The 26,810-nt window shown below is 45.8% G+C and overlaps 1 protein-coding gene and 1 pseudogene across 1 annotated transcript in view; one reads left to right on the top strand and one right to left on the bottom strand.

Moving 5' to 3' along the window:
- Positions 1–5,552, top strand: part of Slc16a2 (solute carrier family 16 member 2) — a 122,987-nt gene extending 117,435 nt beyond the window's left edge. The window contains exons 5-6 of the mRNA XM_038317184.2: positions 806–1,034; positions 2,981–5,552. Of these exons, the coding sequence (XP_038173112.1) occupies positions 806–1,034; positions 2,981–3,201 (450 nt within the window). The 3' untranslated portion in view covers positions 3,202–5,552. The remainder of the gene's footprint in view (positions 1–805; positions 1,035–2,980) is intronic.
- Positions 5,553–8,893: 3,341 nt separating this feature from the next.
- On the bottom strand, positions 8,894–26,659 carry LOC119804306 (annotated as a pseudogene).
- Between the last annotated feature and the right edge of the window lie 151 nt (positions 26,660–26,810).

Here is a 26,810-nt window from a genome sequence, read left to right as displayed (position 1 = left end):
AGAGAGAGGATGGGAGTTCCAGAAGAAAAAAATAAAACCTAGTCTCTAGAAAGACGGGTTCTTCCATTTGGAGTCATTTTGCTCAGCCCGAAGAAATCACAGTGACTAGTCAGTGCTCCTGGGCTGCTTTTGGGTGCTGCAGATACCTTTATGTTGGCTTAGCACCTATGCACAGCCTCTCTGTTGCCTTCTCAGAGTATCTTTCCAGGTTCAAAGGTTCTCAGAACCACGATGCCTGAAATATCTGAGAGAGGATGTGGCCCATATCCTAAAGCATAAGAAAACTTGAGAGAACCTCCCAATGGCATCTCTCAGACCCAGGTATTTCCTAAATTCTACCCCAACAAAGATGAACACTGGCTCCTTGCTCATTTTAATAAACTGCACTTTGCATTGAACCCCCTGTGTAATCATCAGCAACCCTTCCTTGCCTTCTCCCTTCTTCCTCCCAAGTAAGCAACATAGCTTGATCCCAAATCCTGTCTCAGGATCAGAAAACAGAAATAGTGATTCCTCCCTTGGCTCAGGATCCATTGCAAAGGCCAACTTCTTTGGCTATGGGCAAGGCAAACTCTCACAAGGTTTTTTGTTTTGTTTTGTTTTTTTAATCCTGTTAGATTCAACTACACAGGGGCTCTCTTAAAGGCCAAACCCCTCAGGGAAGGAAGGACTTAGGCAGGGCTTGAGTACATAGTAAACATACTCCAACTGCTCTCTCTGCTGACATTCCACACAGTCCCATTTTCAGATGCTGGCAACAAAGATCTCAGCAAAGAAATGTGATTTCAGGTTCTTGTTTCTCTAGGTCCTCTCATTCCTGCTCCTGGGCCTGATGTCTATGATGATTCCCCTGTGCCGGGACTTCTGGGGCCTTATCGTTGTCTGCCTCTTCCTGGGTCTATGTGATGGCTTCTTCATCACCATCATGGCTCCGATTGCATTTGAGCTGGTGGGACCAATGCAGGCTTCACAGGCCATTGGCTACCTCCTGGGCATGATGGCCCTGCCAATGATCGCTGGGCCTCCCATTGCAGGTGAGGCTGATCTCTGAGGAAGGTGTGAGTCCTGTTTTTGAGGGGGAGAGCCTAGCTCTTTAAAGTCCCTCTGCTTGAGACCTCTGCTCGTCCCCCCCCCCCATTTTCTGTATAAACATCTTTGTCAGAGTCATGAAACCCATGACGGAAGAGATTAACCATACAAGGGCATGGGTTGTTCAGGGCTGTCTGATTCACTCGCCTTTCACTGTAGACAGCGTAGCTCCTTCTAGAGAGTAGAGAGAAAAGTAAAGTTAGCTTGCTCAATCACTGTGCAGCCTAGGGTGACCTGGGAGATGAAGCTGGCCTCCACCTCTTCCTCTTCCTGATTCAGCCATCCAAGTTGTAATACTTCCTTAGGTATGCACATCACACTGACTTTGGTCCAAGTTTTTCTTTACTCTCTCCACAGTGCCGTGATTAATTTCAAGGCAGTTGAGTCAAGGAAGAGGTAAAAGAGAAAGTTGGCCCTGGTTTTACTGAAACTATAGACACCCTCCCCTTCCTGCTCCTCCTCTACTGGCTTTGGAACTGAACCCATAGTGAAGATTTAATGAAGGAAATAGTCCAGGACTGGCCAAATGCTGGTGTTGACATCTCAGTGTGCAAATTTCTCCCTCCACCTCCCTCCCAAAAGAGCATAGTGGGTACTAACGGGACACATGAAACCAGAAAACCAGTGAAGAGAGAACTCTGTCTCCTTTCCAGGGAGTTACTACAGATATCAGCTCGTTTGGTCACTTCCCTTAGGTTTGTTAGATGGCCTAATTCAAAAAAACACTTCTGGGGGGCTGGAGAGATGGCTCAGCGGTTAAGAGCATTGCCTGATCTTCCAAAGGTCCTGAGTTCAATTCCCCGCAACTACATGGTGGCTCACAACCATCTGCAATGATGTCTGGTGCCCTCTTCTGGCCTTCAGGCATATACACAGACAGAATATTATATACATTATAAATAAATATTTTTTAAAAAACACTCCTGGAACAGCATTTTATGCACGAGGCATTGTGAGAACTCTGTGCGTCCGTGGCAAATCTTCCTTCAAAGCTCTCGTGCAGTGGGAACACTGTCCTGCCTACCAGAAGAGCCTCTACCCACCCAAAGAGTCTCAGAGGAATCACAATTCTGTCCACTTTGTTTATTTCCTGAATAAACAAAAGGACAAGGGTCTTCTCACCTTTCTTAGGTATTTATTTCTGGACTCATCTTCACAGTGAGGTCCCTCCTATTAGCTTCCTAGGTAAACTTCTCAAATCAAACACACCCCCATAGTATTGGCAGCCTGAATAACCCAAAGGACTTGTGCATAGATGAGCTGGAAGAAGATACACACATTCAGCGCAGCTTTCGCCTAGGGCAACTGGAACTTCAGGGAAAAGGTCAATACGAGGGCTAGAAAGTGCTTGCCATGCGAGCCCCCTGATCTAAGTGTTACCCCTGAAATATATGTAAAAGTGGAAGGAGAGACAACTCCTCCAACTTCTGCATGATCGTATGCATGTAATGCATGTGCCCACACACACACATCATACACAGGCAGGAATAATAAATAAATGTAAAATAAGACAGGAATTCAGCTGAATTGCTGCACAAGAACAATTTGAGAGTAGGAGGGAAGGGGGTTGGGGTCTTCCACCATGAACCATTCTCTTGAGTCTTTTGAACTCCATTCCTTTGTAACTCTAGCTCTAGGAGTGACTGAAAGGTGGCTAAGTAGCTTAATGAAAGACAACCACAGAAACTTTAAAAGAAGCTTCATTAGCATCTTTGCTGATGAATATTCACCTCAGGGGCATTTTGCCTTGAAGTTGAGGGAGCTTTTGAATCAGGGCAGCACAGCCCAACACTCTTGATTGGCAGTGGGCTGGCCCTAGAAGAGGAGAGAGAGAGCACCTCTGGGTTGCAGGGAAAAGCTAAACTAAGCTCATGTCTCTTGACCCTTTCAGGCCTCCTTCGAAACTGCTTTGGTGACTACCATGTGGCCTTCTACTTTGCGGGTGTGCCCCCCATTATTGGGGCTGTTATCCTCTTCTTCGTCCCTCTGATGCATCAAAAGATGTTCAAGAAAGAGCAGAGAGATTCCAGCAAGGATAAGATGTTGTCCCACGATCCGGACCCCAACGGAGAACTGCTGCCAGGCTCCCCTGCTCCTGAAGAGCCCATTTAATCCCTCTGGCTTGCCATCATGTGATCCTCCCCAACCCCACCCCTTCATCCCACCCTGCTCAGCATTTACATTTTTGCCACCAGCACACTTGTTCCTAAACCTGTGCACACAGCATTTCAGCCCACCTGACCATCTCCTCTGAGCCAACGCTCTCAGTGTTCCAAACTCATTAAGCAAATTCTCCCCCATGAATGCCTTGAAACTTGCCAGGCCCTTCTCCCAGGATCTGGGAAAATGTGGGCTCACCCCCTGGCCTTTGGATCCTCTCCATACACTTTCTAGCCCTCTGGGGGGGAGGGGGAGGAGGAGGAGGAGGAGAAGGATGGGACCTCTGGCCCCCAGCTTGTTAGTTACCCACTACAATCAACTGCCAAAGGTGCTACTGTGTCCCCAGAACCCAGTGGGAGGGACCCAAGCCTCTGCTGAGGGATTTGTTGCCATCCATTTTTGGGAGCCATTTGGGGGTTGTGGGAGGAAAGCCGAAAGAGACAAGGACCTTGCTTTGAACCAGCGTTCCTAAGGGCTCTGCGGCACCCCATGGTATGGTTGGTTAGCCATCTGCTTCCCTTTCCCCTTCCTTCTGTTTTCTCTCTACTGCCTCCTCTCCATTTTCTTCCCCTCTATTTCTTATTACTGTCATAGACACATAGGTGCTTGAAGAAAAGAGGGACCCAGAGCTTGGGCCAATCAGCTTCATTTTGGCCCAGACCATCCCTAACACTAGCATTAATCCTGCTCATCTCAGACAGAGCTACATCTCACTTTGGGGCTCAAACTGATACAATTACAGACTGGAAGAGCAGGCTATCACATCGGGAAGGGATCTTAAACACTACAGAGTTCCACGTACCACTCACTGACTTTGACAGATAAACCAAGAGGCCTTCCCAGTTTCCCATCCTTGTAGCCACCTGTCAAATGTGAAGAAACTCCTTTCATCTCATCAGACACAGGAGGAATGATGACAGCGCGCTTGCATGATGGGGGAAGGGGCGTTGCTGTGGTTACCAACTTGTCGAAGGACCAATTCCTCCATCACTCACTTTTCATAACAGATCAATCTTTTTGCCTGGGCCAGGCCGGGAAATGAACTGATTTAGGGGAAAAAAAAAACCTTGCTGTGTACCTAGATCCCCAAAAGACATAGGCAGCAACTGCACATAGAGTCGGACAATTTTTTTTTAGGAGGGGAAAGCTACCTTAGCCTTTATCACCCAGTCTGTCCCCCATTCTGGGCATCCTGGGCCACTCTGCTGAGTGAGCATTACAGGTGCCGGAGAAAGTAGGCTCTGGACCACCATTATCCCTTTGAAGTTGGTACCAGATACTTCCCTACACCCAGGCTCTGGGTAACAGTCTTACTGAAAAGCATTCCAAGTGCCCCTGGCCAGAGGCAAAGGGCACTGTCAGCCTTGTCCGGTTGCACGGCTCACTTCATTAGGAACTCAGCCTCTCTCCTCCCTGTCTTTTGGTGTCTCTCTCTCCTCTCTAAGCCTTTGTTTATTGTGTTCCTGTACCCAACCTTTCATCATCTTTTGCCAGGCATCCCTGGCTGTTACTTGGACCCAACAATAACTTGCCACCCCAAGCCAGGGTCATCCCAAGGCCAGGAGGATGAGGTTGCTCTGAGGGGCTCCAACGAATACAATGGTCCCCACACATGAGTTTTTCCGTTACTAACAGGCAGCTGGGGCATAGCTGGCCTCTGATGTTTCATTCAAGGCCAAAGTCCTGAGCCCCCCTCCGCTGGTCCCTGTCCAGCTCTAATCAACTCCCCAAAGGAAAACTTATTGGTTCTTGGCTCTGAGGACAGGAAGGGGTGGAGTTACTGTCCTGTCAGCTCAAGCATCTGTGGAACAGGAGAAGCTGGGCCCCAGGAGCCCTGTAACTCCCATGAGAGGCCATTGAAAATACTGGAGCAACAGTGCCTCTGCTTCCATTCCTCCTTGCCCCACCCCCTCCAGGCCACTTTGGGGGCGGGGGAATGAGTGTCCAGGGCGTCCTTTGTTGCTCCTGGCCCGGATGGCTCTTAAGAGTCAGGCTGCCACTCACTTCTCTCCAGATGAAGGAAAGACATTCACAGGTCCCAGATCTGCCCATTCATGTGTCACCTAACATTGGCAGGGTGTCAGTTTACTTTTTTCACGCATGTGTGTGTGCATGTGTGGACTTGTGTGCTTTCCGAGAGACTGTTGTTTGGCTCAAGCATCACAGTATTAATATTTAGAGCAGGAAGCAGCCTCTTAGGCACCACAGTTAAAACTAAAAGAATGAACAAAATTTCAGAGCTTGAGATCTGGGACATTTAAATCCTCAAGGGGTTTGGAACAAAATAAACAGATCTAAACATTTGGTTTGAGTACGTATGTTGCCTACAAGGGCGTCATAGCTTTAACCTGCTTAACAGCAGGAGATTTGGCTTCACAATTGAAGTTTCATTCCAAACAGTATTTCTGCCTGGCTCTCCGCACTCCGGGAAAGCTGACCGGTGGGAGAGAGGAGCTGGGAGAAAACTGTTTCAGGTTGAAATGTTTCGTGGTACTCTTTAATAGGGAAAGTAGTTACTTCACAAAACGAGAACATAATTACTGACTGAGTTGGAATGGAGGCCCTGTCAGGGCTAGGCCACCATCTCGATAGAAAAATGCCAGGCTGTAAATCCGCAAATACACTGAACCTCCATCTGTCTTTCTTTATTTTATTGCAGAGGTACTTAAAGAGGTTACTGTAACTCAGTGACACGAGGCCACAGTCACAATATCTGGAATGGAAAGTGATAGATGAGAGACAAGATTGTAAAGCTAAGAGCAAACTTAGTCTTCCTCCATTTTACCTTAATTTTAAATGGGGAAAGTGAGGCCTAGTGCTAGGAAAGGGGTTCCTCTTACAGATTCATCAGGGACAGAGAAAGCTGAGAGCATGCCCACCTCCTTCACTGTGTGACAAGCTCCTTTCTAAAGCACTGGCAACGGATTAGATCAGAGCAAAACTAGAAGTTGAGTAAAATTTCACTTTCAGCATACCCCATCTCTTCAGCATCATCCTTGCTCCCATGGAACACACAGCCCTAGTATTGGCTCTCCCTCCCAGCCACCTTTATGCAGCCAAACGTCCTTCTGCTCCCAACAACCCAAGAGGTACTAAGAAGATCTAGCTCCTTCTGTCCCTATACTGAACAGAGTGGGAACAAAGAGAAGGAATTGGTTTCCTTTGAGAGAAGATGGTTTACCACCCAGCGCTTGGCCTTACCACCCAGTGCTTGGCCTTACCACCCAGCGTTTGGCCTTTGTTTCTCCCTACTCAGTACAGACGCCCTTGGGCTGCTGGCCTCCTCACCTCCTCCCACTAAGGCTAATTACTCTGTCCCGATGCCAGGCCCCAAACTTTCTCACCCAAGATCTTCTGCCCCCTCAGTGCCTCCTCCAGACCCCCCAGGGCTCAGTCTGTGTTTGATCACTAAGGATCATTAGATTTCAAAGCTGTAGAATCCTATAATTTTTATGAGCATATGCTCTCCCCCAGGGCCTTTTCATGTCTGAAAAGGCAGCCAGCAGCTCCCTACCACTTCTCCACAGAAACAGAGCAGGCCAGCTGACAGGGATTACAAATCCCCAGCTTCTGACAGCTGGTACCAGGAGAGGGTGGGTGCTACTTAGAACAAGAAGCTTGAAGCAAGTTGTGAAATTCTAATAAGCTGAAACGTAGCAAAGACCCCAGAAAAACAAAAAGAGGGGCAGGGGGTCAGATACCTACCTCCCCTAAGAACTGAAGAGGCTCTATTTCAAAGGCCTTGAGATGCTTGCCTTTCAGCTCTCTCTAGTGGTCACCAGACACACAGCTTCATGTCTGGTTTTTCTGGTCATATCAGTATCAGCAATGTTTCCTAGGGACCTGCTGTGTGTCTGGCACGCTGCAGAACCCAAGAACTTAAGGTATGAAAGGAATAGAATTGAACACAATGATTAAGATGCAAGGAATTTATACTATCTTCCTTGCAAGATATCTATTCCTCCTCTGGGCCTAAGTGACCTGTTGCATACCAACATACCAAATTAGGTCCTCTTGGGGACAGGACAGGGACCACCACGCCCCCACCAGGACTGAGACTCCCACGCCCTCCCCTTCTGCTCCCCGCCCCAGGCCTCCCGGAAGAACTACCCGCGCTTTAGCGTCGGTTTCCTGCTGGATAAAATTAGCCCTTTGCTCTCATCTTAAAGTGTCGGAACCACGTACTGGGGAGGGGGGGGAGGCGAAGGGGGTCGAGCGGGAAGCTTGCCGCTAGGTGCCCTCCCCGCTGCCCACCCGCAGCACCTGTCGCGCGGGTGCTCTCCTGCCGCAGCCTCCCTGCTGCCCCGGCTGCTGCCCCAGATCAGAGACTGTAGACCCGCCCTCCCCTCCTTTCCCACCACACGCACCCCGTCGGTCCCTTTAGTGGCCAGGCGCATAGACCCGGGACTGCACGTCGCTCTGTGACATTGCCCCTGAGTCCCGCACTCTGGGACCACCTGGGGGTGTAGGCAGCACTCCGGATGCGGCCAGGGCTGCGTCCTGGTCACGCCTCGCCCCCCCCCCCCACACACACACACGTGGAGGGGGCGGGGACAGGTGTCCTGGCTGCTCGGCGGGCCTGGATCCTTTCCCCCCTCTGGGAAGGATGACAACCCTTGAGCCGTGCCAGGGAACGAAACGGCTGCATCGGCTCCCGCTCCTGCGGAAGAGAGACCGGGAGCAGCCTCGCACTCGGCCAGCTGTGCCCCAGCCCGATGGACACACTACAGCTGCCACTGCTCCCAGCTCAGCTACACCAAAATGCCCCGCCTCCTCCACCCCGAGTGCTACAGCCGCCAGTGGCTGTGGTGACCACGGTCGCACACCCTATGTCTCCAGCCCACGGCCTGATCTTGGTTGGGTCTTTAGAGGCCCTCTTCCAAGGGGCCCGCTCCTCACTCCATGCTAGAGGATGAAGGTCCTAGGATTGACTTATAGACACTGCTAGCAAAGGGCCTGAATGAGTCCCGGCTGAAAGCGCAAAGGGCATTAAGGGGTCTGTGCACTGAAGGGCCTCCTGGACCAAATCTCCTGCCAGCGTTAGTCAACATCCTCCATGAGCTTCTCACTTAACTCCAATCTAGGCAGCCATACCCACCTTCTCCACCCAGGGTCAGGGCAGCGGCCTACTTCTGCCAAAGACTAGAAGACCTAACCTTCAGCCTCCCCACTACAGCCTCCTCAACTGTCCCCTCTGGGGACCTCAGTGCTACAGCATGGCTTCCCATGCACCAGACCCAGGGTTGAAGCCTCCAACACATCTCTCTCTCTCTCTCTCTCTCTCTCTCTCTCTCTCTCTCTCTCTCTCTCTCTCTCTCTCTCTCTCTCTCACACACACACACACTCACACACACTCACACACATACACACACACAAGAGTGCATGCCCCAGAATTCTGGGAGCCTATGCCGCTGGTACCAACGTGCCCACAGCTCAGGCCAGGTCCCCCAACACACAGATCCTCCCTAGATCCCACTCAGAACAGCTGCTCTGAGTTCCCTCAAGAGAGCAAACAGGATTTGCCTGGTTGGAGAATCCAAAAGCAGTATGAGCTTTGGCAATAGGGGGAAGTGCCATGTTGTCCCGAAGACACCACATGCTCCCCCACAAAATCACTACTGACCTGCTCCCTCCAGCCACTTGCCTAGTAGAGGAGGCCCCTCAGACACCCAGCTGTCCCCAGACTTGCCAACACTATCTCAGCCAGGGTGTTGGCTGTCCTGGGAGCCCAGCTTTGCAGGTTGCCTCTGTCCTGAGCTTGGGCAAAGCCAGGATTGCTTAATGGTTTGTCAGTGCTCAGGCACATGCTCCTTTGCTCCCCATTGGCTGAATGCATGGACCCCTCCACCCTGTGTAAACATGGGAGCTCCCTTTCATGACTGCCAAGGCTCCTTCTCCTGTAGTCAAGCATTCACAGCTCCCACTGTCCCCCCACATCACACTGGATCCTTCCTCTTCCTTGGGAGGCAGCAACTCTTGGGCCCAATTTACAGATGGGGAAACTGAAGCTCAGAAAAGAGGGGGGGTGAATTCCAGGTTCTAGACCTCTTCTCTGAAGTCCTTCCACCCCACCTCACAGAACAGAAGCAACCCCCCTAGCTTCCCAGAAAGTCCACCTCCTGCTTCTGGAGTCAGCACCTGCTCCTCCCCTGCCTGCTCTGTGCCCCAAAGAAGACTCTGAACCAGTTCAGTATCGTAGCAGAACTATGGAAGCATGGAGAGTGACCAAAGCTAAGCTAGGTGCTGTGTCCTGCATGGCTTGGTCCCGGAAACCTGAACATATATACATACAGAAAAGCTGGAATGAGGTTGGCTGTGTGTTCACTCTGATGAAGGGCACCTATGAAGCTACTGGGAAATTAAGCCAATTCACTATGTACAGCACAAGGAAGAGGGGTTAGTACGGACAGCACAGCCAATGGTCTGTGAGGTACTCTGCAGTGAAGATGTGCACACAAGGTTTGTCTTTCAAATATACTTGTTTTATTCACATAAGTATACATTTATAATACTATGCTAATATAAAAACTAAACAAACATCTCACCAGGCAGGGAACACTTAGATGCTCAGAAAATGCTGCCGCAGAGTTCCACTGGGGAGTCTTCTCTGCAATGAACTCCTTGAGCTGCGGCAAACCAGAGGGATGACACTGGTGAAGGTCCAGAAGGTCCTTGAAAATGTCAGCCAGCAGTAGTGATGACAGGCAGGCATGTGTGAGCTTGACGATGGTGCCAGAAGTTCACCAGTCACTGAAGCCAGAGCCGCTGACTCCAGTCTCAAATCCTCTTGCTGATGGGTATCAATGCAGAGACTAGAGAAGCCACATCTCAGGAGCACAACCGTGCTATCCTAAGGGCACTTCCACAGATCCAATTTTTGTATCATATCACTGGGTAGTAGCTTTGCTCGACTGGGGCTCACAGCTTAGGGCTGGCTTTCTAACATATTAAGAATGCATTTTCTTTTACCGTTTATTATATAATAAAATTCGGGGAAAAATACAAGGCTATGCAAGACTAGTCACAATGACCGCGAGGCACACTGTCGCCATCTGCTTCCCATTTCGAAAGGGCTTTCACAACCTTCCGCCCCTCCTCCTCATTGCTGGAGGCCTTTCTCAAGTTCGCTTGGGAGCGCTCTGATCCATTCCAACCAGCTTAATATGAACCCCACCTCTCGAACTAATGCCTGACTTCACTGAACATCAGACCACAGCACAGACAATATTCCTGCAACTTATTAATGCCACCCTGGGGTTAGCTCATTAGCATAACCAATGCCTGTCTTGGATTTGGTTGCTAGCTGCCATGTGGCCAGTCCATAACACATCAGATATTACCTTGATGCTGAGGGATGAGTTCCTATTTGAGTTTCCTGGTGGCAAGCTCCTATATTACAGGCAGCATATGTAGGAGGAGGCCGCTTGTTCGTCCCGGCTGCCCAGAACCAAAATAACCACACAGAAACTATATTATTTAAGACACTGCTCAGCCCGTTAGCTCTAACTTCTTAATGGCTAACTCTTACATCTTAATTTAACCCATTTCTAGTAATCTATGTATGGCCACATGGCTGTGGCTTTACTGGCAAGATTCCAACCAGCATCTGTCTCTGGCAGGGCTACATGGCTTCTCCCTAACTCCACCTCCTTTCTCCCAGGATTCCATTTAGTTTTCCCCACCTAGTTCTGTTCCCCTATAGCTCTGCTATAAGCCCGAAGCAGTTTCTTTATTCATTAATGATAATCACAACATATAAATGGAATCCCACATTAAGCATATTATTATTCTAAACACACAAAATGGTTTCACTTAGGTTCCTAACAGTTGGCTAATCCAGGTGTGAGGTTTCTGTAGGGGAGAAGTCTCGGTCTATAAGTATCTGGGAGAAGGAGGCTGCGGTCCAAATTTTCTGTACATTGGCTGCATCAATCAGGATTCTCTAGAGGAACAGAACTGATAGAATTAATATATGTGAGATTTATTTTGAGTGGCTTACAGGATTGGTCCAGCTACTCCAACAATGGCTGTCTTTCCAGTGGAAAAACTAAGAATCTGATAGTTGTTCAGTTCATGAGGCTGGGTGTCTCAGTTGGTTTTTGATGTACATTAGAATCCTGAAGGAAGGGGTTCTAATTCCATCAAAGGAGTTTCTCAGCAGCAGTGAGGAATAAATAAACTTGCCAGTGAGGAATGAGGACCAGCAGGCAAATGCAATATCTTCCTTCTTCACATTATTTTATATAGGCTGCCACCAAAAGATGTGGCTCAGATTTAGGGTGGATCTTCCCTACCACAAATGATCCAGTCAAGAAAAATCCATTACAGGTGTACCCAGCTGCTTGGGTTTTAACTGATTCCAGATATAGTCAAGTTGATTAACAAAGATTAGCCATCACACTAGTCTTAGCTAAAGCTAAAAGTTAATCATTTCTCAACAATTGTCCTTGAACCAGAAAAACCTTTGCTACTCCTCTGAGCCTAGCCTTGGGAAGACTTTATGATTTCCATGGCTCTGAGGGATTGGGGTCCTTGACTCGGCTGTGCCCGTGTCAATAATACACATTCACTCTGGACTTCAGTCGCTCCCCACAGCTATGGTCTTTTGTGAACCACGCCGCACCCAAACAGGAGCTTCCCCTATAGAGTACAAAAGCAGAGCTGCTAAGGATCTGGAGCCACCTTTCACAAGACGTCCTCATCGCTGTCTGTCTTCTTCCGTGTTCTGTTGCTGTAGAGACACTATGACCACGACAACTCTTATAAAGGAAAGCAGTTAATTGGGGGCTTGGTTACAGTTTAAGCTATTGCCATCATGATGAGAAGCATGGTGGCCTGGAAACAGAAGACAGAAATTCAGAACTCTGATGCCACACAGGATCATTCTACAGAGGTTGTAGGTTCTGCTGTGGCTATTAGGAAGGCATTCACCCAAATCTAGTTGATACACATATGGGAGAGCAAGGTGGTTTCACTGAAATGGTCAGACGAGCCCATCACTGCCCTTAAATCTCTTGGTTCTGTCGGCTCTATCAGCACATACTGCTAGCCTGGCCGGCTTGACTGACCTAGTAAATGAACTGCTTCCTGACTTGACACTTTGGAATGCTCTGGGCTATCTCTAGGGCTTTCTACCTCACCTTCCTGCCATCTCAGTGCCTTGTCCCTCCACGTCTCTGAATTTCCATGTGTTGCACTGCGTTTCTTACTTGCCTGCACTATTCTTTATCTCTTTCTTTGTCTTCCTCTCCCTGCCTAAAAAACAAATCCAAGCACCATAAAGCAGTTCAAATTTCAAAGAACTAGCCAAGAGTTCCTGGCTCTACCCTCGCTGAGCTCCCTGACTGAGATTTTGCAGGTTGCCTAGTAAATCGTTTCTTTCACCCACTACGTTGAATCTGGAACTCTGCCTTTCCACTTTATCTATGACAGCCTTCCAACTCATCTGAAATACATATATAAATCACCCACTGCCACAGAATGAAAAGGAATACATACACTAACTACTGGCACTGACTTGTGACTTGGCCTCAGCTCAATCCCTGAGGCGCTGGCGGCAGTAACTAAATAAACAACAGCTTGTTGGCCAGTGGAAAGAAAGGGCTTGAAGCAGTATAAAGGGCTTCACTGGACATTGTCTGAACAGAATAAGAAATACAAATTAAAGAAATTTGTCCAAAGACCTATGTAGTCATAATGGTCATCCTAAGATGACCATACATACCATCACTCTTCCGCTATAAGCATAGCAGAAGTCAATGTATAACCTCATGAAAAACAATGAGTTTGTTTGCTTGTTTTGTTTCATCTTACTTTGTTTTCTAGAGTCTGGCTGTGTATTCTAGATTGCCTTTAAACTCACTATGTAGCCCAGGATTACCTCAAGAGCTGGGATTACAGGCATGCACAACCACACTGGGCTTAAAAAATGGTACTTTACAAGTGAGGGATGCCTCGTAAAACCGAAGCTTAAGCATGTTGCTAGACCTCAGGAATGGACATTAACAGGAGATTGCAGTGTTTTCAGAAGCTCAAGCAATAGACAGCCTCACTCATTGTCTTTATTGTGTTGGGTTTTTTTTTGTTGTTTGTTTCTTCCTTCTCCATGGTGAGCACCTTTGTCTGCTCCTGCGAATACACAGGGAAATCAGCTTCCTCATACTCCAGGCACTGCCTTCACTACTGTTTACTATCTGAAGCTCAGCAACAGCACAGAATCTCCCCAAGGAAATTGCTGCTAGAAAAGCTGCTAACGAAGACTTGTGCTAGCCTTGTCTACAGAGTGAGTTCCAGGACAGCCAGGGCTACACAGAGAGACCCTATCTCAAAACAGAAACAACAAAGAAGAGGCTTCTTTTATTTTTTTTTCAAGATAGGGTTTCTCTGTGTAACAGTCTTAGATGTCCTGAAACTCAATTTGTAGACCAGGCTTCCCTCAAACTCACAGAAATCCACCTGCCTCTGCCTCCAGAGTGCTGGGATTAAAGGCGTGTGCCACCACCACCCAGTAAGAAGAAACTTCTAAATAATCACTCAGAGGCTTATTATTAATTACAAAATGCTTGGCCAAAAAGCTCAGGCTTATTGCTAACTAGCCTAGTTCTTACTTTTTAATTAAGCCATTTCTATTAATCTATGTTTTGTCACATGTCTCATGGCTTTACCTGTGTTCTAATACACCTTGTTCCTCGGGGGGCTGGTTGGCATCTCTCTGGATTCCACCCTTCTTTCTCCCTGTATTCATCTTGGCTTTCCTGCCTAGTTATATCCTGCCTTGCTATAGGTCAAAGCAGCTTTTATTATCAACCAGTGAGTGCAACACACATTCACAGCATACAGAAGGGTTTCACACAGCAGAGAGATGTAAGTAGGAATAGCAGTTGGAAGTCACATTCACAACGTGCCCATCTTTAAAGGCAAAATGATCAGGAGTTTCAGGCCAGCTTGAACTACATAGTGACCCTCTCTTAAAAGACTACAAAGACTTAGAAGAAAAGCAATGGAAAATAGGAGACAGTTTAAGGAGCCATGTGAAGTGCAGTCGCTTCAAAATGGATTTACCCAATGGCCAAAAAATTTTTCTTCAGAACCAGAGGGCATGAATCTTAGGACAAGTCCCAAAGGGCTCTGCTTCCTCAGTGAATGCTCTTAGTTTTCAGCCCCTTAAGAGTGGGAAGGAATAGATTAAAGATAAAAGAAAGAAGCAGTTAAATAAAGTGGTTAGCAGCCCAGATAATGTGTTGAATCAAAGCAAAATACAATTAGGTCTATCACGTAGTACATACACATAAACTGTTAGCTATTACTATGGACACCAGGAAAGGCAGACCACAGTTAGAGTCCAAGTTATAGAGTCTGGATAATCTTTGCAAATAGTTGCTGAAAACATAAAGGCACTTGGGCAAGGATCCCGATTTGTAGCAGAATATGTATCCCTAGGAACCAAGACTTAGGTCAGCTGCATACAATACTCTTCTCCTATGACACAGCACATGAACACTAACGCATTCTTGGGTGTGGGCCCTACTTCGTAAAGATTCTGTGCAAGCTTTCTTTTTGTTATGACAACACAACAATTACTTCATCCTTATTACAGCTGAACTGAGAGAGCTACCCCTGCTCCTGATGAATTGATGAATCCCATTCCAGTTGTTTCTACTTCAGGATCGACCTGGTTGAACTTGGGAGGACCCTATTATCCCTGTGCTGAGAAGACATACAGTCTTTATAGAACTGCTTTATAGAAGTGCTTGAGTATCATTCCTGTTTTTAAAACATACTCATTTTTATTTTCTGTCTTTGGGTGTTTTGCCTGCATGCGTGTGTGTATACTGTGTGTACCTGATCCTCAAGGAGGCCAGAAGAAGGTGTCAGATTCCCGGGAACTGGAGTTGCAGATGGTTGTGAGCCATCATATGGGTACTTTGAACTGAATTTGGATCCTCTGCAAAAGCATCAATTGCTCTTAACCACAGAGTCATTGTGCCAGCTGCTCAACAATATTATTACAACACATATTACAAATTGGCAGGGTTGTTGCTATTTTTTTATTTTTTTCATAATCTCCAGAATAAGGGGTAATAATTATTTTCCTCTGGATGTTTTGAGACAGGTTCTCGCTGTATAGCCTTGGCTAGCCAGGAACTCACTACGTGCTCTAAGCTGGCCTTAGATTTGCAGAAATCCTCCTGTCTTAGCCTATGAGTATTAGGGTGGTGGGCATGAGCCATCAGGCACAACCCCTCCTGACTCCCAATCATTTTAACATAGGAACTGCTTCCTAAACTTGTTCCTAAATACATCTTTTTTGAGGCCCTGTGACTTTCTCTGGGACTGTACAGTCATATTAGACATGCGCGTGAGAAGTAAACACGTAAATAATGTAGGAGAATCTGCCTGCCACTCCCCTTTGTAAGTGTGTGTCCCACAATGAGTGAGAGTGGGAAGACCTGAAGCTGCTGCTCACTTAGGTGATCTCAGTTCCTGAGTGCTTCTCACAGTGGATTTCGACATGGATTGTTCATGCAACAGGAGTGCTAAACAAAACCAGTTGTTTAATCAGCAACAAGGTTGAAGAAATGGGAATCTTTCCGAACACTTGCCAATCATCAAGTATTACATAGATCTTCAATGTGGAGCTTTGGGAAATGACCCTCCCTAGGCAGTGGTGATGCACACCTTTAGTCCCAGCACTCAGGAAGCAGAGACAGGCAGATCCCTGAGATTAAGGCCAGGAGCTGCACAGAGAAACCTTGTCTTATTAAAAAAAAAAGAAGAAAGAAAGAAAGAAAGAAAAGGACCCTCAATGATACATTCAACTGATTTTCCCTTTGTTTTAGCAGTACTGTGACCAAATACACCAGAAAATCAACTTAAAATGGGTAATATTTATATTGGCTCAGAGTTTAATATGTTCAGTACGTTATAGTATTGTAGTGGAGAGGGTGTGGCAGAGCAGTTCCCATCATGGCAGACAAGAAACAGAGAAAGGGGCTGTGTCAGGATATGTTGTAATAGTATATAGCTCCCCCAGCCATGATTAATCCTCATGACCAAAGAGAAGTAGAGGGGTTGGTTATTAAATTCTTACTTGATCAGTAAAAGTAGGAGAGTTCTAGTTTAAGTGAACAACATCTAACATGAATCACCAAAACAGACTCACTGACTAATCAACTCTCAAACTTGAACCATTTGTCATATCTAGATGCCTTCAACAAAGGAGAGGTTAAGTCTCTTTGAGAATGTTCTTACTATACAACCAAAAACTGTATAATGTTAATTCCGTGCGTGCAAGCGTGTGTGCGTTTCTGTGTTTACACTCATCTGTTGTATACATGTGACCTCTCTTGCTTTCTACCTTTTGGAGGAGGAAAGGGGACGACAAGGCCTTCTACCTGGAGCTCAGCATTTCAGCTCGCCAGTAAGCCCCATTTCTACCTTTCTCTCCGCCCACCTTCAGTAATGGGGTTATAAGCGTACACCTACATATCTGCCTTTTTATGTAGGTGATGTGGATCCAAAGTCAGATCCTCATGTTAGGCATAACAGTCGCATTACCCACTGAGCCATCTCCCTACCCCCTAGAATATTATTTTTTTCCAAAATTTCCTCAAAGGAAAGGTGTGTTTGTTACTGAGATTAGTGACATTATAGCCAGGCATGGTAGGACCCACCTTTAATCCCAGCACTCAGGAGGCAGTGGCAGGTAGACCTCTGTAAGTATGAAGGCAGCCTGGTCTACAGATCAAGTTCCAGGACAGCCAGAAGTACATAATGCAGAGACCCTATGTCAAACCAACAGAGAGAGAAATTAGTGACTTTAGAAAGAAATCAGTATGAGCATGTTGGCACATGCTGAGAGGCAAGTGGCGAAGAGGATGAGGCAGGAAGATCACCAGCTGGAGACCAGGCAGGGCTACATCTTTCTGTTTGTTTGAAATAGGATTCAGATACCCTGTGACTTGTGAGTTGCCATGTGGGTGCTGGAAATTAAACTTGGGCCCTCTGCAAGAGTAACAAGTGCTCTTAACTGCTGAGCCAAGGCTCCAGCCTCACACATCTCTTAACGGCTATGTTTAAATTGATATGAAAACTTTTTCCCTAATAACTCCAACTTGGCTTCAAAAAGAAAAAAAAAAAAAGAAAGAGAGAGATCCCATGCTTTTTCCTAGGGCAAAGTAAAAGATGTCCCGAGGGTATCTCAGGGATTGGAGAGACTCCAGCTGTCACAGGTTCCAGAATTTTGTAAAAGTGAATATTCATTTGAAAGATATTTGTTTGAGAAGAGAACATCGCCTTCATTACATGTGCTGCCTAGAAAGTTGTTTCCCACCATGCATTTCACCATGTCCTACTGACCAGGCATTCAAAGGCTGTCTTCCCCATAATCAAATGGTTCTAGTGACTACTCCTGCTAACAGCAGGCCTTCATATCATGATGTGGGAAGTCCTTCTGTATATGTGTTGCTTTTATTGGCTAATGAATAAAGCTGCTTCAGCCTATGACAGGACAGAATATAGTCAGGCTGGAATATATATATATATATATATATATATATATATATATATATATATATATATATATATGACAGACAGGGAGTGAGGGAGAGAGTGAGAAAGAGAGACAGAGAGAGAGAGAGAGAGAGAGAGAGAGAGAGAGAGAGAGTAGGGGGAGTCAGAAAGGTGCCATGTAGTTGCTGAAGGAGATAGACACTGGAACCTTACTAGTAGGTCACAGTCTTGTGGTGATACATAGATTAATCGAAATGGGTTAATTTAAGATGTAAAAGTTAGTTAATAAGAAGCCTTAACTAACCTGATCTATAAGAGCTAGTTCCAGGACAGGCTCCAAAGCTACAGAGAAACCATGTCTCAAAAAACAAAAAACAAAAAAACAAAAAAAACAAAAAAAAACAAAAAAGGGAAGAAGAAGAAGAAGAAGAAGAAGAAGAAGAAGAAGAAGAAGAAGAAGAAGAAGAAGAAGAAGAAGAAGAAGAAGAAGAAGACGCCTTAACTAATAGGCCAAGCAGTGATTAATAGTTTGGGGTCTGGGCAGCCGGGAACAAACAAGCAATCTCTGCTTACAGCATCATCCACACTGTGCTGGATCAACAGGTTTACAGAATGTGAGTGTTACACAGTCACAGAGGCTTCCCCCCTCATTTTGAGAGATAGCCTGAGAGACCAAGCAATGTGTAACAAGATCAGAATCCCTGCGAGCAGTTCTTGAGAGAACAATGTGTGCAGCTGTGAGTGAAACTGAAGATGCAGCGGAGCCTCCCGGACATTGGAGATGCCAGGAATGTGCAATGTCTGCTCAGGAAAGCCGCAGACGGCCACCAGAGCCAGCCCAGGAGAAAGTCCATATAAGCTGCAACTGGCCACAGAGGCGGGACTACCAAGCTCTAAGAAGCTCATATCATACCAATGAGCTCCTAGATGTGGGACAGAAAGCTATAGGGCTCTGCTGGGCTTTGAGCTTTAGTTTTGTTTTGGTACTATCTTTCCTTTCTATGTTTCTGCTCCCTTGTTTTTTTATTTGTTTGTTTGTTTGTTTGTTTGTTTGTTTTGGTTTTTAAAGATAGGGTTTCTCTGTGTTGCTTTGGAGCCTGTCCTGGAACTAGCTCTTGTAGACCAGGCTGGCCTCGAACTCACAGTGATCCATCTGCCTCTGCATCCCAAGTGCTGAGATTAAAAGCATGTGGCACCACCACCTGGTTAGACAGGGTTTCTCTGTGTAACAGCTCTAGCTACTAGCTCTGTAGACCTGGTTGGCCTTGAACTCACAAAGATCCTTCTGCCTCTGCCTCCTGAGTGCTGGAATTAAAGGCATGCACTACCACTTGCCCAACTTCCTTTTAAACAGACTTATTCAATTTTATTTTTATATATAAAAACTTTTATATGAGCTGGGCATGGTGGTGCATGCCTTTAATCCCAACACTAAGGAGGCAGAGGTAGGCAGATTTCTGTAAGTTCGAGGTCAGCCTAGTCTACATAGTGAGTTCCAGGACAGCCAGAGCTACATAATGAGACCCTGTCTCAAAAACAAACAAAAAACACAAAATAAAACAAAAAAAACTTGCATCATGGAAACATCTGGAACCTGGGTACTCTGACTAGAGTCTCTAGTATGGGTTTTCACAAGATGGTCAGTGAATTCCTGATAAAGAGAGATGGTGAACACCGGCTCTTGGCAGAGGTCAGGGGTCAAGTAACTGCAGGTCTTGGAGATGGCATTAAAGGTGCCCTTGGCAAAATTGAACAGGGTGGCAGTACACTCCCTGGCTAATGTACAGCATCATCACCGGCCAGCAGCAACAGTTTCTTGGGCACAGGAGCAGAGACTATGCCAGTGCCTCTGGGGGCAGGGATGAGTCGCACTAACACAGAGCCACAGTGGCCTATCTATCACCCTACAAGAAACAGTGTGGGACTTGCCAATCTTGTTGCTCCAGTAGCCTCTCAGCACAGAGACAATGGGAAGCTTGGCTTAGATAACTGCCCCTAGGATGGCAGCAGCTACGTCCTTGGAGCACTTAACACCAAGATCAACATGACCATTGTAGTGCTCAGTAGTGATAAAAGCCTTGAATCTGGTCCGCTGGCCAGCCTGAGGTCTGCTTCTGCATTGGCACGATCTTTAGAACCTCATCCTTTAGGGAAGCATTCAGGAAAAAGTCAATAATCTCAAATTCCTTAATGGGCAAGGAGAACAGGTAAATCTCCTCCAGGGACTTGATCGTCATATCCCTGGATCAGGCCGCCCAGCTTGATGATGGGGATCCACTCCTTGTCTTTGGCTTTACCTCCTTGAGCCCCGTGCCCTCAGACACGTCTGAGACACCTAAGACTGCTGCTGAATCCATTAGAAAGAAGAAATTTTCTTTTGAATTTTATAGGGGCTTACTCCTAAGAATTTGCCTTGAGTCTCAGAAACCCTGGACTTGGAGAACTTTTGAACAGTGTTAGAGTTGTGAGTTGTGAAACTTTGGGCAAGTTTGGAAATGGTCTAAGTGCATTTTGTATATGAGATGGATGGACAGCACTCTTTGACAGTCCAAGGGAGGCTCTGGTGCAATCAATAGGACAATCTACTAATAGAGCAAAAGTCTTATGGCATTATCAGGAAGTGACAGAAAGTATAGGAAAAGAGGCCTACCCGGAGGAAGTAGATAACTGTAGGCACGTGAGGAAAGTGTTGCCCGTCTTTCTGTCTGCTTCCTGGTCACCATGAGGGAGTCAACTAAGTTCCACACGTACTCCTCTACGATGAAGCTATGCCTCACTTTGGACCCAGCCAACCATGGACTGAAACTTCTGAGCCCTTGAACCAAAATAAATCTGCCCTCCCTTTAAATTGTTTGGCTTAAGCTTTCGCAGTCCTGACAAAGTGATTAGCACAGAGTCTTTGACAGGCCCCTGAAGGTGAATCCCAGGGCAGATCCTTAGGACCTCACAACACTCCTTTCAGCAATGTGGAAAATGACTTTCTTTTTGCTAAGCAGCTTTTCCTCCTTGGATATGATGACTGAACCCAGGACTTCGCACATGCTCAGAAAATACTGTACTTCTGAGCGATCGCTCCAGCCCGCTTTTTACCTTTTATTTTGAGTTGGGGTCTTACCAAATTGCCTAGGCTGGCCTTGAACTTGTTCTGTAGCACAGGAAGACCTTAAACTGGTAATCCTCCTGATTCTGATTCCCAAGAAGCTGAAATTAAAGGCCCATGCCACCAAGTTTGGCTCTCAAGAGCTTTATCGTGTGTGTGTGTGTGTGTGTGTGTGTGTGTGTGTGTGTGTGTATGTGTGTGTGTGTGTTAACCCAGCCTAAACGTAAAACTCATTATGTAGCCCAACTTAGCCTTGAACTAGCAGCAGTTTTAAACTTCAGCCTCCCCAATACTGCAAATATTGGGGTTACAGGTACAAACCACCATGCCTAACAAGAACAGCTGTTTGTTTTTCGAGACAGGCTTTCTCTGTATAACATCCCTGGCTGTCCTGGAACTCTCTCTGTAAACTAGGCTGGCCTTGAACTCACAGAGATCCATCTGCCTTTGCCTCCCAAGTGCTGGAATCAAAGGCATGCGCCACCACCAGCCCAGCCAATGAACAGTTTTTAATAAGCTATTTGGATCTTACTAGAGACTGAACACTGAGCCACAGACCACCAGCGTGACCTGCAACATAAGCTACTCATCATGAAATCAGTGTTATTTGGCCCATCTGGCTGTAAGTGTTGATACACAGAAGCCTTCCATTGTCAAAAAGCGACAGTACACCCACTTGCCGGGTGTACTTCACAGACAAACCCAGACAGTTTCCTCACCCTCTCCTAAATGATTCTAAATTCAGTCAAGTTGACAATGATTAATCATTACAAATCTGTTTGTTTTTTGGCAACTTGACACCCAAACATACCATTTTATTTTTTTTTTGAGGTTCAGTGTTCCATTTCTTTATTTTACCTTCATCAAGGCAAGCCAAGTACATTTTAAAGCATACCCTTCTACCCTGCCCACCCCAAGAACTTTGTGTCCATCTCCAATATAAAGAGAATTTAGTAAATCTCCATGTGGTTTTTTTTTGTTTGTTCTTTGTTTTTTTTTTTTTTTTTTTTTTTTTTTGGTTTTTCGAGACAGGGTTTCTCTGTGGCTTTGGAGCCTATCCTGGAACTAGCTCTTGTAGACCAGGCTGGTCTCGAACTCACAGAGATCCGCCTGCCTCTGCCTCCCGAGTGCTGGGATTAAAGGCGTGCGCCACCACCGCCCGGCTCTCCATGTGTTTTTTAATGGTATTGTTCAGAGACCAAGTTCAAGGCAGGTGTAATGTCTCATGCCTGTAACTCCAGTAAGCAGGAGGCTGAAACAAAGGGCTACTGTGTGTCCAAGGCTAACCTGGGCTACATAGTGAGTTCCTGGTCAGTCAGAGAGACCTTCTATTAAATAAAAATAAAAGTTAAAAAAAAACTTAAAAAATCATCTGATACTCGAGGCAACTTGAACTGTGAACCACTGTAAAAATAAAAATTAAAAAATAGCATGTTCTTACTGGGTGTGGAGGCACACACCTTAATTCCCAGCACTTGGGAAGCAGAGGCACACAGATCCTTGCCTTCAAGGCCAGCCTGGTCTATCAGTCGAGTTCCAGGACAGCCAGGGCTACATAGTGAAAATTTGTCTTGAAAAACAAAACAACAGGGAGGAGGTGGAAATTTTTGATAAAATTTTTAATAAATTAAAAAAAAGAAAAAGAAAACAACAAAAGCAGCAACAACAAAAAAGTGACATTCTCTTGGACCAAGCATGGTGGCGCATGCCTCCCAGCACTCGGGAGGCAGAGGCAGGCGGGTCTCTGTGAGTTCGAGTCCAGTCTGGTCTACAAGAGCTAGTTCCAGGACAGGCTCCAAAGTTAGAGAAACCCTGTTTCGAAATCCCCCCAAAAAAATGTTCTAATAGTTTTCTGAATTTCATTGGTATCTGTTGCAATGTCTTCCTTTTTCATCTCTAATTGTATTACTTTAGGTTGTTATAGTCAATTTCTTTTTGTTGTTGATGTTTTTGTTTTGTCAATAAAGGATTTCTCCATGCATAGCCCTGGCTGTCCTGGAACTCATTCTGTAGACCAGGGTGGCCTTGAACTCACAGAGATCCATCTACCTCTGCCTCCTGTGTGCTGGGATCAGAGGTATGCACCACCACTACCCAGCATGGTCATCATCATCATCAACAACAACAACAACAACGACAACATTATTATTATGTTTTTTAGACATTACTATGCAGCCCTAGCTAGACTGGAATTTACTATTCAGACCAGATAGGATTAAAGGCATCCATTCTTCTGCTCAGTTTGGAGCAAGTTTTGTAGATCTTGTTTATCATTCCAAAGAACCAACTTGGCTTAAATTTCTATTTCATTGATTTGTGACCTCAATTATTTCTTTCCATCTACTATTTTGGGTTTGGATTATTATAGTTTTTCCAAAGCTCTAAACAACATTGTTAATTATTTATATGAGATCTCTATGCTTTTTATTTTGTGTGTGTATTTGTGTGTTAGGGGTGGTGGATTAACTAGCTGGTGAGTTTCTGGATGATTCTCCCTCCTGTCCCCACTTCACGACCCCTCCTGTCTCACCATAAGAGTGCCTTCATCACATAAGTTTATAAAAAAAAAAGCAGCATATTTTCTTCTTTGTCCATCATTTTCCAATAATAGAAGAAGTTACAAAAAAAATCAGGGAGATAAGCCATCTTTACAACCTCACCCCTGTACAGGCTTCAGGAAGGAATTGGTCAAAGAATAAAAAATAATATACGAACAAATTTTGGTTACAGTAATACTGGATTACAACAACGATTTGCTAGAGTGCAGTAGTTGTAAGGAAGTTCACCATAGGGTATTCTGAGCCAAAGACCAAAGTAAAACCACTTGCCAATTGCACACAAAGAAGACCAATGGAAGCAGCCATGCCAAGCGAGCATTGACTGATACAGTGAGGCTTTCCAGGCAATAACTCTAGTGAAGGGTACTCAGCTCATAGATGACCCTAAGCCCTCACTTCAAGTCTTGATTTTCTTTTTTTCTCGTTTATCAGGGCAGAGCAAACCCCCAGCTTTTTCCGTTCCTCCATCAGATCCTTATTCTGGTGTATCTGCAAAAGGATGTCACAGTGCCCCCCCAAATTCACCACTGTGGTACACCTACAGGATGGTAGTCCAATCGGAGGAGTCTTTAATGCCTTCCTGCAGCTTAGGTGGTCCATAACTACATAACTGGTCATCCAGACAGAAAAATAAACAGAAATATCAAGGTTAAATGACATCCTAGACCGAATGGACCTAACAGACTTCTATAGAACAGTCCATCCAAACATGGCTGAATATACATTCTTCTTAGCAGCCCATGGAGCAGGAACTAAACACTATTGAGTGATGAATGGGTCACTGAATAAATCAAGAAGGAAATTTAATAGCTTCTAGAACAGAAAGGAATTGAAAACACAACAAAGTTCTCCCTATGGTGAACTTCCTTACAACTACTGCACTCTAGCAAATCAGTGTTGTAACCAAAATTTGTTCATATATTATTTTTTATTCTTTGACCAATTCCTTCCTGAAGCCTGTACAGGGGTGAGGTTGTAAAGATGGCTTATCTCGGGCTGGAGAGATGGCTCAGAGGTTAAGAGCATTGCCTGCTCTTCCAAAGGTCCTGAGTTCGATTCCCAGCAACCACATGGTGGCTCACAACCATCTGTAATGGGGTCTGGTGCCCTCTTCTGGCATGCAGGCATACACACAGACAGAATATTGTATACATAATAAGTAAATAAATAAATATTTTAAAAAAAAGATGGCTTATCTCCCTGATGTTTTTGTAACTACATTGCATAGTAGGTTGTAACATAGTAGGCCACATATTCACCGCTGACACTGTGCAGCAACAGGATCTCCACCATCCTACTGCTGAAGGAGGATTGGGGCTACTTGGAGTCCTCTTGAGGAATGTTAAGCAACCCCTTTTCCTTCTTCACCAGTACAAGGCCTGGCACCCCAAGCCTGAGCGCTCTGAAGCAGAAGAGCATCAGGTCACCAAGCTTGCAGGCTACTGCTGAGTCATCATCCCAGCTCCCAGCCCGTGATGCTTTGGGTATTTTATTTATTTATTTATTTATTTATGGGCTCTTGTAGCTACAAAGTTCCTCTTGGGGTTGCCTACATTGCACCTTGTAGGTTTTCTTTTGTTGTGTTTTCAATTCCTTTCTGTTCTAGGAGCTATTAAATTTCCTTCTTGATTTATTCAGTGACCCATTCATCACTCAATAGTGTTTAGTTCCTGCTCCATGGGCTGCTAAGAAGAATGTATATTCAGCCATGTTTGGATGGACTGTTCTATAGAAGTCTGTTAGGTCCATTCGGTCTAGGATGTCATTTAACCTTGATATTTCTGTTTATTTTTCTGTCTGGATGACCAGTAAAATGTCCAGCGGAGATGAAGAGAGAGCACGAGACACAAACAAAACCACGTGTATAAGTTTATTAAGAAGATCTGTGCGGCCGAGCTGGGGGTGGGGGGGAACGGTGACGGTGAACAGAGCGGGTGGAAGAAGAGACCGTGGAAATGGCGGCTTTAGCTTTTAAAGGTTTCCCAGCACATGCGCAGGAGGGAAAAGACATATCTAAGTCAGATGATGATGACGGGCGACTCTACGCCCTGTGCCTACGGGGGGGGGGGGGGGGGGGGGGGGGGGGCTCTATGTCAGGCGCTGGTGACGCAGATGGCGGGCAACTCACGCATGTGCACCTGGGATATATGGGTTGGCCTCAGAACCTGGAAGTGCAGCCTTTTGGGTAGCTAAGGAATTACAACCAGTGTATTGATAAGTATAATTAACTGAAATCACCTACAGATGCTATGTCAGTGTTAATCTGTGTGTTTTTGTCTCATGGTGCTAGTCTTATGTAACTAGGTGCATCTGTGCTTGTTGGATATAAGCTTTAAATTGTACTATCTTCTTGACAAATTGATCCCTTAATTAGTATGAAGTGACCACCCTCCTGTGACTAGTTTTGCTTTGAAATCTATTTTATCAGATACTAGAATAGTGACACTTGCTTGTTTTTTTAATATTTATTTATTATGTGTACAATATACTGTCTGTGTGTATGCCTGCAAGCCAGAAGAGGCCACCAGACCCCATTACAGATGGTTGTGAGCCACCATGTGGTTGCTGGGAATTGAACTCAGGACCTTTGGAAGAACAGGCAGTGCTCTTAACCTCTGAGTCATCTCTCCAGCCCCCACTTGCTTGTTTTTTGCTTCCATTTCTTGACCCTAAGGTTGCATCTGTCTTTGATGGTGAGACTCATTTTCTATAGGCAACCAAATGGATCTTGTTTCATCTCATTTTATGGATATGAGTGTTTTGCCTGTATGTGTGACTATGGCCCCATATTTGTGCCTGGTGCCCAAGGAGGTTCGAAGAAGGCATCTGATCCCCTGGAACTGAAGTTACAGATGATTGTCAGCTGCCATATGGGTGCAGGGAATTGAACTTCATACTCTCTCCAAACCTGGACTCTTTTATCTTCTTTATTTTCTTCTTTTCTTTCTTTCTATTTTTTTCATGTTTGATAGCTTTATTTTTTATTTATTTATTTATTATATATACAATATTCTGTCTGTGTGTATGTCTGAAGGCCAGAAGAGGGCACCAGACCTCATTACAGATGGTTGTGAACCACCATGTGGTTGCCGGGAATTGAACTCAGGACCTTTGGAAGAGCAGGCAATGCTCTTAACCGCTGAGCCATCTCTCCAGCCCCCTTTATTTTTTTTATATTATTAAAAATTTCCTCCTCCTCCCCGCCTCCCATTTACCTCCCTCTCCCCCCTCCACTCCCCCTCCCTCTCCTGTCCAAAGAGCAGTAAGGGTTCCCTGCCCTGAGGGAAGTCCAAGTTCCTCCCCCTCTCCATCCAGGGTGAGCATCCAATCAGGCTAGGCCCCTCCAAAGCCAGAATGTGTAGTTGGAGCCAAATCCAGTGCCATTGTCCTTG

This window comes from Arvicola amphibius, chromosome X, assembly GCF_903992535.2.
Source record: "Arvicola amphibius chromosome X, mArvAmp1.2, whole genome shotgun sequence".
Taxonomy (NCBI): Eukaryota; Metazoa; Chordata; class Mammalia; order Rodentia; family Cricetidae; genus Arvicola; species Arvicola amphibius.
The sequence above is the reverse complement of the archived record's forward strand: the minus strand, read 5'-3'. Positions and strand labels throughout refer to the sequence as shown.